At 56.1% G+C, this 10,283-nt stretch overlaps 1 protein-coding gene across 2 annotated transcripts in view; it reads right to left on the bottom strand.

The window, feature by feature from the left end:
- Positions 1-4,131: 4,131 nt before the first annotated feature.
- The window catches only part of LOC139040160 (mucin-3A-like), a 54,750-nt gene continuing 48,598 nt past the window's right edge, over positions 4,132-10,283 (bottom strand). The window contains exons 2-12 of one of the 2 annotated variants that reach the window (XM_070484368.1): positions 9,484-9,668; positions 9,188-9,376; positions 8,110-8,225; positions 7,957-8,015; positions 7,206-7,354; positions 6,772-6,837; positions 6,300-6,462; positions 5,982-6,155; positions 5,804-5,895; positions 5,474-5,526; positions 4,132-5,309 (exon numbers count right to left, since the gene is read on the bottom strand). In XM_070484368.1, the coding sequence (XP_070340469.1) occupies positions 5,268-5,309; positions 5,474-5,526; positions 5,804-5,895; positions 5,982-6,155; positions 6,300-6,462; positions 6,772-6,837; positions 7,206-7,354; positions 7,957-8,015; positions 8,110-8,225; positions 9,188-9,376; positions 9,484-9,622 (1,242 nt within the window). In that variant the 5' untranslated portion in view covers positions 9,623-9,668 and the 3' untranslated portion in view covers positions 4,132-5,267. The remainder of the gene's footprint in view (positions 5,310-5,473; positions 5,527-5,803; positions 5,896-5,981; positions 6,156-6,299; positions 6,463-6,771; positions 6,838-7,205; positions 7,355-7,956; positions 8,016-8,109; positions 8,226-9,187; positions 9,377-9,483; positions 9,669-10,283) is intronic. The other variant, XM_070484369.1, reaches the window with a different exon arrangement.

Below are 10,283 nucleotides of genomic sequence, written 5' to 3'. Positions count from 1 at the left end.
CGAAGGGGAACTCGATGCCTCCATCCAGCTTCCATCATGGGAGGTGAAGCTGGGATTCCACCTATCTTAAGATTTCCCCAAATGAGATTGGATATTTCTATACTTGCCAGCCAAAAGCAACAGATTACCTGATAGGTATGTTTTATTAGAGAAAAATCAGAAAAACTAGTCTGTTAAGTAATCATCCTAGGAATTTTAGTAGAGGTGGTGATAGTACGAAATATTGTTTAAGTGTTGAGAAAGTATAAGCAATATTGATGATCGTTGTGGAAATTGTCCATGCACTAGAGATATTGGGAGTGGTGGCCATATCACTTGTGTATGGAGTTCCTAGAATGAGGGTACTGGGGAAAATTTTGTGTTGACAAAAAAAATCCCAGTAGCGGGTTGTTGGTTGCTTATTGAACATCTATCCTCTGCCCTTTTTCCATTCTAACACACTCCTTTTTTGTTCCCATAGTCAGTATGAGTCAGGGAAGAGTGACCCCATCCCAGCGCTATGGGTAGATCCTGCGTAGTCGAAGGCAATCAGCGCGATCCCATCCCCCTGCCAACGCCAAATGGGTGAACGACACCATTCTGATCAACAAGACAGTGAGGGAAAATCTGCTAGGGGCTCCCGGGAAAGAGTCCCTAGCATCTAAGAAAGAGACACAGGAAGGATTATCTCTCCTGTTGCTCTGGACCTTCCAATTCTGCTCGATTCCCTACTTTCAGCCTGAGGTAGGCCGAGAAGAGAATTGGTAAGAACCTGGGCTCTTGATGACGTCATTGAGCTACTGACTTTCTCATTCCTAGAGGCTGATCTGTCTCCGGACTTTTTATAAGATAATACAAATCCTTAACGTTTAACCAGTTTGAGTCACAATTTCCATAACTTGCAGCCAAAACATCCTACGTGATATATAAAGATGCTCCCTCACCACCACGCTTTCCCCACCAAACCTCACACCCACCAGGCATCCACCCCCTCACCTTCAGGGCATTTCTCCTCCTTGGGTCCCCTGCGTGGCCCTGTGAATGTTTGTCTACCTTCCCAGGCTGGTATTCCTTCTCCCTACGGTTTGTTGTCCAAAGCCCCATCACTCCTCCCAGTGAAACGGAATACCCACCCAGAGGAGGCTGCAGATCTGCAACAAGGAAAACCACAGATGCCCTGGTGGTCTCTGACCCCACATCTGAACCCCTCCCTGGGGACTCAGAACACCTGCAGGGAGTGGTGGCGTCACAGAGGGCTGAGGTCCTCTCGTGCAGAGACAGAGCAGCACAAACCCAGTGCCAAATGGGTGAGGTCATGTTTATTGTTTGCTGTGTGGCCCCAGTAGGTCACTCACCCTCTTGAGTTTCAATTTCCTGACCACTTTCACTTCCTTACACAATCTTCCTTGGGAGGGTCCTATGGGCTTCCTGTTGTGCAATGCCTTTGTACGTAGCAGAGCCCTATCTGCAAGTGGGGGCAGGGGCCTCTGGCTGTCAAGAGACCTTCTGGAGTCCCCTGGAAGGGCCCTGGCCTCGCCCCCTCCTGACAGCTCTCTGCACTTATCATAGAGTTGCTTTTGGACTCCTGCAGGCTAATGGGTTCACCTATGTCAACATTATCTTTTCTAGGCATTCATAACCGCTTTAGGAACAGGCGTCTTTGCTTGTGTGGGTAGCTGCCAATTACATGTGGTGGGCACACAGAGTCTTGCTGACTGTTACGTCCTTCACCACCATCATCATAACCACCACCAACTCTCTCCTCAGATAACCTGGTCAGGGAGAGGCCAGGAGTCTGCCCGGGACCAGGGACAGGGAACACCCTTCGAAAGGTTGACCCTTGCCCATAGCTTCCTAGTCTCTGTATATCACCCTAAAGCTAATATATGTGTAATTAACATACTTTCATAATGTCCCTAAAACCACACAAGTCACACCCCCAGCCCTGATCCTCTTCCCTCAGTGACTCCAGCCTGCGCTGCTGCACCCCCAAAATGCCTGGATGGGGGAAGGAGGCATGACGGGGCATGGCGGGCTGAGGGGGCCTCTAAGGGCCTACATTCCCTGACGAGTTACATCATGGCCCAACCTGCAGAATGCCAGAGACCCCCACCCTCAAGCCCCTGCACACTTACCACGCCTCCCCACACACCTGCAGGTCCTTCAACTAAGCTCCCTCTTTACCTGGGACCTGGGGCTCGCTGCCCCATGCCCCTTGCCCCCACAACCACCCTGCCCTCTGCATCCCTGGGCTCTTCCCTGTCCTTGGGGAGAGGACCGAAAGTCTGTTCTGCACTGTAACCAGTCCCTTCCCATAGAAACGACCGTGGCAAGGTTCCAGAAGGACCCCCGAGCCTGTGTCTCCCCCTCAGTCCTCAGCCATTTCTAACTAGGGAGGCTCTCCCCCAAGACGTGGGGAAGCTACCGGACGCCCCCGACTCCTTCCCTCCCCAGTCAGGGCTGCAGCCTGGATAGTACTTCTGTGAGGTGTGGACAGGCCCAGCCCTCTAGGAAGAGCAACCTGCAGGGTGAGGGCAGGCAGAGAGCGCCATCTAGGTGTAGAAAAAGCCCAGCTTCCCTCTGGAGAGCCAGGGTGTAAATTCCAGCCCCACTCGGCCCTCAGCCAGGGGCTTGGTATAGGCCACCAATTGCACAACCACAAGCCATGCCCCTTCATCTGCACCTGCAGGTCCAGGGTGACCACTTTAGCGCCCCAAAGGCAGGCAGGGGTCACGGCCTGGGTGTCCAGCCCTTTGGAAGCCCCGTTCTCTGCAAAGGGAGGGAGATAAGGGCAGAGGCCAGCCACCTGCAGCCCTGCCTGAGGCCAGCACACACAGGGATGGCAGGGCCAGGTCTCACTCAACTGTCGTCGGAGTTGTCGCTGTGGCACGGACCCTGAGACAGAGAGCCAGTGGCAGGATCCGGATCACCAGCATCTATCAGGGAGTGGGGCCTGGTTACAGGGTCTTCCCTCATCAAGAGGGACAAAGAAATGAGCATCTTCCAGGGAGGGATCAGCTATAAACAGGACCCTGGAGACTTTTGCCTTGGGAAGTACAGTGCCTGCCCCAGGGTGGGAGTACAGCAATAGGGCTTGGTGGGTGGCACATGATGACCAATGGGAATTAGTCAAAGGGCAGCCTGTCAACCCTCCTCCCCTCTAACTCCAAGAGAGCTGACCGCCATTCAGCCAGTCTCTCCAGCGGAAGCCTGAGCCATGGGTGGGGCAGGGCAAGAGGGAGGGACAAGCGGCTGGAGTTGTAAGTGTGTGAAAGCTGGCTTCCAAGAAGCCAGGGCCAAGAAATAACAGGGAGAGGGTGACGATGGAGGGAGGGGTGAAAGAGCCCTGGAAGGAGCAGCCAGCAACAGGCCAGGCTGAGGGAAGGACCCTCCGCCCCCACCGACAACCCCCAGAGGCCCACTTTCTTCCAGACTTCCTTCCCCATCATCCGGCTCAAGCTGCCACATGCCAAATTTCCAGTGCCTTGCCCTGGGCCTCAGACCACCAGCCCTTCTCCTGGGTGGGGCCCACACCAGAGGCTTTATGATCCTGGTCTCCTCCCTGGCCACTGCCAGTTCCTTTCTTGTCCTGGGCAAAGGTCCCAGGGGCCTTTCCCAAATTCCCACCCGAAGAACCTCACTCCATCGGCCCCAACCTCCTTCAGCTCGAGCCTGGCAGGCCTGGCTGCCCACAACAGTGGGACCAGGAGAGCCCAAAGCCTGGGCATGCAGGCCCTGCTGCAAGCGTGTGTCTGACCTCCGGGCCTGGGGAGGTGAAGGTCTTTGGGGAGGCCCAGCTTACCCATCAGTGCAAATGGCAGCTGACCCAGCCTGGGCCACCCAACTCCCTGACCCAGCCCTGAGCTCCTGACGTCAAGGGGGAAGGGCACGGATGACAAACCCAAGAGGGCTCCACCTTCTGCCGATCAAGAGACTCTCCTGACCCCACCCACTCCCTAAGAATCTGGGCCCCCCAATCTCTATGCTCCCTATGAAGACAGCAATGGTCCCTGAGAGCTGCCCACAGACCCCTCCCTTCCTCGCTGCGAGAAACGGGGCTCCCAGGCCCCCCGCAACAGCTCTTCTGGATGTCCCTGTTCTCAACCAAGCGGAGACACCAGCAAGTGAGACAGAGAAAGACACAGAGCAGCATCATTTACAATAAATGCTATATTGTGTTCACATGGGAGAATTGGAGACTCGCAGACTTCCTGTCCCCAAATGAGACCTTCCTGTGAAGGAGGCTGAGGGCTTCTGGGCTGAGAGGTTACTGCAGGGATGGGGTGAGACCTGGGAAAGGAAGGGAGAGGAGGAGCGCGGAAGGAGGTGGGAAGGGGGGGGGGGGGTGAGGCAGTAAGGGAGGAGAGGGAGTTAGGAAAGGAGGAGGAGGGGGCTGAGGGAGTTTCCTCACCTCAGGGTCCCACTTCCCCTCAACCTGGAGGACCTGGAGAAACCCACATCTCCCACCCCCACCCACGGGCATCCAGGGCCCTTGTGGGAGAGGAAGGGATGGAGACTGAGAAGGGGGAACTAGGGCCTGGGGAGTGCCAGCTAGGGGTCCTAAGTGGCAGTGGGCATAGGGACAGGGGTGGGGCAGGGAAGGACTTAGGACTGGGATGCTGGGATGGGGGTTAAGGATTTAGGGTGGAAGGAACAAGGATGGGTAAGGGGAGAAAACATAAATGGGGAGAGATGTAGGGCTGGGAGCTGGATAGGGGAGAGGCGTGATTAAGAAGTGGGTTTAGAGGGGGAGAAGATATAAGGAATGGGGGTAGGGGTGCCGTAGAGAGTCACCTTAGCAGAGGGTAGGAGGCAGGGATGGGCTGATGGCTGGTGACAGGTGTTGGGGGGCAGGTGGTAGGGATGCGCACAGGGAACTAGAGACTGAGGCCTGAGATGGGCAAAGGATGTGGGGACTGGGGATCTGAGAGAGGCCACATAAGATGAGGGCTGACACAGGAAGGTGCATTGGGACAGAGGTCTGAGTGGCCACATCTGGTTTGCACAATGACTGTTCAAGGTATAAGGACAAGTATGCTATACACATTTTACAAGTTCAGAGAAGCTACTGAGTTGCCCAAGGTGCCACAGTGGAAGATCCTGGATTTGACCTGGGTCTGCAGGTGGGTTTCATCCAAGTTGAGAGGGTGCCGGTCTGGGGATGGTCTAATTTTGCCCAGGATTCCAGGAGGCTGAGCTGCACGAGTCCCTGACCATCTCTTGAAATGGATGCAGAGCAGATGCTTCCTTCCCGCTGTCCAGGGCAGGTGGATAGGGTAGGGCAGGGTTCACATCGAGGACAAGTCCATCTCAGGTGTCTGGGTGTGCACCTGCCACAGAGCACATGAGAGGGAGTCAGAACAGAGCCACCCTGCTCAGGCTGGCTGGCAGGTCACTGCCTCCTGGCCCCAGCCCAGCCGCCGGCTCTGGTGGGCGGGTGGGGCATCTGGAGCTGGACCTGGGAGAACTTACCATCCCCCCTTTGCCCTCTCACCCTCACATTGGTGTCCACCTTCTCCAAGGCCACCTGGAAGTTTTCATCCTTGACTGGAGAGTGAGAAAAGAGGAGGGGAGAGTAGAAGAGGGAGAGGGAAGAAACACGAGGCAGGCAGGGCTTCAGGGGGCTTCTGTGCCCCCACGTGCCCTGCCAGGACAGCCTGTGCAGGACCTGGCCTCCTCAGGAGGGGCACGGGGAAGAGGCGACACCAGCGGCCTGGCAGGAGGTATGTGTCTGTCCTGGCCAGGGAAGGTCATCCGGTCCTGCCCAGGCTGCTGTGGTACCCAGGGAAGCCCCTGCCCCACTTCCCCAGGAGGCAACACTCACAATGTCGGTCATCCTGGAAGCCCAAGTTGGAAAAAGTCCCCGCGGTGTCCTCATCCCAGATCTCGAAGCATTTCTTGTCATCGTCCCAGGACCTGGGTGGGGACACCGCGGCGTCAAGGCAGGGCCTTCGCGTCTGTGACCCCTCTGCCGCCCTCACCCCCACCCCCAGGTTGCTCACCGGGCTCCTCCTCGGCCGCCCCTCCTCCTCCAGCGCCTGCAGAAAAGGCTCAGCGCCAGCAGCAGCAGCAGCAGCAGCGCCCCGGCCCCGGCCAGGCCCCCGACCAGCGCCCTCCACTGGACGGCCACCTCGCAGCGTGGACCCAAGAACCAGTGCGTGTCCGTGGAGAAGCAGCTGGAGAGTGGATCACAGGTCACAGACCCCGCCACCTCCCCAGCCCTGTCAGCTGGCTCAACTGGACCCAGCCAGGGCTGGCAGCGGGGCGGGGCTCCGCACAGGGCGAGTGGGCGGGGCGCGCACGTGTGGACGGGGCCTCACCGGCATTCAGGACCAGTCTTCTGCACAAAGCACTGGCCCTGGTTACAGTCGATGGCGCCTTCCACGTCTGACGTGCAGTTGGTGACACAGCGGAGCCGATTCTCCTCCTCCAAGGGGAAGTAGTAATCCTCATAGCCCTCGGGAGCGGCCCGACGGCAGATGGCTGTGGCGAGAAGAGGGGGTTGCAGAGAGACTACTCAGGAGCCTGGTTACGGGGACTCTGAAAATGGATGGGGAGGACTCCATTTCCGAGGGTGGGGTGTCGTGGGGTAGACCGTGGGATCCGAAGTGGCCAAGGAAGACCCCCAGGACTCTCACCCTCTCCTCACCCTGCCTGCCAGTGCTCAGGTGGAAGCTGTTAACAGGGCCAGCAAGACATCACTTGCCTCCCCAAAAGGTCTCCCCTTCTCCCCAGAGAATTTCAGCGGGCCGATGTCCCTGGGGCCACTCAGTCCTGTGTCCCTCTCCTCACCTTGTGGGGTCATCTCCGTCCTGGTGTCGTTGTTCACTGTGATGGAGTCAGGCTTAAAACACAGGTCTGGGGCACAGAGACACAGGTGGAATTGGGGTGGGTCAAGGGGTCCAGGCCAGGGAAGCAGGGCAGGCATGGGGAGGGGCAGACAGGGCTCATCTTCCCCAAATAATCGGGGGTCCTCAGCCATCCTGGAGACCTTGAGCAGAATGTCAGGGGGGTTCTTCCCCAGCACCCAAGTTCTGGCAAACCCCTCCTTAGCCCCATCCTTGACCCAGTTGGCTGTGAACCTGTGCCTCTTCTCCCAACCTGCCAGAGGTACCACAAGGCTGCTACCTGAGCCCAGGAGGCCCCTGTCTGTGCTGGAGTAAGCTGGGATGTTGGCTGTGACCATGACCCCTCCCTCCAGCCCAAGGCCCCCAGCCTTGGCTCACTCTGGTTTTTCTGGCAGCTGTCCACATCCTGGCTGACATTCTGAAGCTCGCCTTTCAGGGCCATCTTCACCATCTCATAGTTTGTCTCCAGCTGGGAGCTGAAGGGCAACTCCAGCAGGACCACATAGTCCACCACGATGCTGCCATTCCTGAAGGGGTCAAGAAGTTAGGGGCCTTACAGGCCTCCCAGGCCTGGGGCACAGAAGTTCTAGAATGGCACATCCAGGGCCAACCATAGGTGCTCATGTGTAGAGGGGAAGGGGGCAAAGGCAACGAGTTGGGATCCCTGGCACGTTATTTTCAGAAGGGGCTGCCAGCATCCCTGACGTCGTCAGCCTGGGAAGGCAGGACTAGGAATGATTGGCATTCCTTTGCGTTGCCTCAAGCCATTACCAAACCAGGCCCTCCTGGGTTCTCTGCCTCGCTCATGCTGACCCACTCAGCAGACCAGGTGCCAGCCAGAATGAGACCAGCTACAGTCCAGACACCAGACTTCCCTCCAGCCCTCAGGTACCACTTCCCTACATGTTCCATGCAATCTCTCTCCTTCCGACTTGCTTAGAGAGGAGGGGTGGTGCCCTCCTTCAGAGAAATGGCTCCAGAAAGTGATCACTAAAGTCCCCACACTCCCTCCACCCCTCCCTTTATGAAGTCTGATGATTCCAAAACCAAGGGATGGCTTCTCCAGCCTTTCTTTATGCCCCCTTCCCCCACCTCACTCTGCCTCCACAGCTTCAGAAGGGTCTCCTACCTCAGAGACAGGATCTCCACGTCCTTGAACCCCTGCACCTTTTGGTAAATCTTCTGCATCTGAAATGTGAAAAATTGCTGGCTCACGTCTGAACCTCCAGAGCTGAGGGCAACCAGGGGAGGACCTTTGAGTTCCCTACCCCTTCGCCCTCACCTGACTGCGGAAAGTGTCGCTGAAATCCTTGTAGGCCTTGGAAGTGTTGTCATGGAGATCCGGGGAGAACTCCTGGTCGACAGCCACCTCCATGCCCACTTCAGCGTCCACAGTTTCTGCACACGGCATGCCCTGCTCTGGTCACTTCACCATCCTTCCTGTCTGACGTCACCCCCACCAGCCCGCCTGGAGGCTCCTCCCATGCACCCTCTCCGTGTTCCCGAGGACTGACTGAAGGGGAGGATGGAGAAGTTGGGAATTCTGGGATGACTTGTCCCAAGAAGAGGGAAAGAATGGAAGTCAGGGTGCTCTCGTTGTCTGCCGCAGTGGGAGGCGAATAATGGCCCCCACCGATACCTAGGTCTCACTCCCCAGAACCTGTGAATATCTTCTGCTAGATACGGGAGGAATCAAGGTTCAGGTGGAATGAAGATTGCTGATCGGCTGACGTTAATTTGGGAAAATTAATGTGGACTATGGGCAAATGAATGTCCACCCAGGTGGACCCAATGTAATCACGAGGGTCCTTAACAGTGGAAGACAGAGGCAAAAAGAGTCAGAATGAGTCAGGTGAAGACATGACTAGAAGAGAAAGGCACAGAGATGCAATGCTGCCGGCTTTGAAGAAGGAGAGAGGGAAGCTTGAGACAAGGAATGTGGGAGGCACCAGAGCCTGGAAAGGGCACAGAAGTGGATTCTTTCCCAGAGACTCCAGAAAGGAGCACAGCCCTGCCGACACCTTGATTTAGCCCAGCAAGACCATGTCAGATTCTAATCTGGAGAACTGTAAGATGAGACATTTGTGTTGTTACAGTTGTGAAGTTTGTGGTAATTTGTGACAGCTGCAATTAAAAAAAATTACAGCTCCAAGCAACACCGACCAGGAATGTGGTCCCAGCCACGCATGAATGTGAGGGTCGAGAGGAGACATGGGGTGGAAGAGTGCATGGGAGCGAAAGCAGGAATGGAGGACTTGGGCATAATGGGGTGGGTGCCTCCACACAGACCACAGGGCTGGGCCCAGGGAGACTCGGTGACACGCAGAACACAGTGCAGAGGGCAGGACCTGGTAACTCACCTAAATCCATCTGTTCCATGACAAACTCACAGTGGGTGCCATGGAAGGTGCTGGGACAGATACACCTGAGGCCATCCCATTGACCCTCGTTCTGGCACATGCTGTCCTGGCGCTGACAGTGGTCCCCAGAGAACCCCGGGGGACAGAGGCAGAGCCCCTGAATCCAGGTGCCACCATTCTCACAGGTGCCTGGGCAGAACAGGAAGAAAGGGAAGTTCAGGACAGGGCCTGACCTTGGTGACACAGGAATTGGGCAGGGGAGGGAAGAGAGGGAACAGGTAGACAGGAGGTCCAACCTGGGGGGGTGGTCATCTGAGTAGTAGTCCAAGTTGTCTGTGGCGACGTAAGGGTGGTAGGAGTCTGAGGGGTAGTTGCCAATGTTCTTGGAGGCTGGGTGGTGAGTGAGGCGTGGCCGGTCAACTTGCTTGAAGGCATCACAGCAATTCGAAAGCTGCTGCTTGCTTTGGTGGTCAGTAGGAGGCTAGTGAAGCCAGGCGTATGTGGCGTGGTTACAGAGTTGGTGCTCATCGAAGTCCCCCTAGGGGGTCTTTGTATGCTTGTTGAAACTGTGTTGACAGGGACAGTCCCAGTGCTGATAGAACTAGAAGCATCACTTATGACATTGGTGGGGCCAGGCTCAAGAACTGACGTAGAAGTGTCCATATGTGTAGGAAAGGCAATAATCATACTGCTGGATTCAGGAAGGGTGAACTTCTCAGTGGGAGAGGGAAGGACTGATAATGAGACGGTGGGCGTAAAGGTAACTTCACTACTCGGATCAGTCTCCACACGTGGAGAAGTGGAAGAAGCAGACACTGTTGTAAGTGATATGTGCTGTGGATATGTGGTGGTGGAAGAAGTAAAAATGGTAGGAGTAATGGCAGTTTCACTAAGAAAAGGGGTGAAAGGAGACGTGGATGTAGAAGAGCTTGTAGTAGCAGACACAGACGGATTCGAAAAAGCAGAGAGAAAAGAAGACCTTGGAATTTCTGTACGGGAGAAATGTGCAGATGGAGGAAGAGGGCTAGTGGTGAGGACTGCAGTTACTCTGCTAGAAGATACAGTAGGAGGCGGAAATATTGTAGATGCTGAAGAA

The sequence above is a fragment of the Equus asinus genome, chromosome 14 (assembly GCF_041296235.1).
Source record: "Equus asinus isolate D_3611 breed Donkey chromosome 14, EquAss-T2T_v2, whole genome shotgun sequence".
Classification (NCBI taxonomy): domain Eukaryota; kingdom Metazoa; phylum Chordata; class Mammalia; order Perissodactyla; family Equidae; genus Equus; species Equus asinus.
This window is presented reverse-complemented; position numbering and strand designations above follow the sequence as displayed.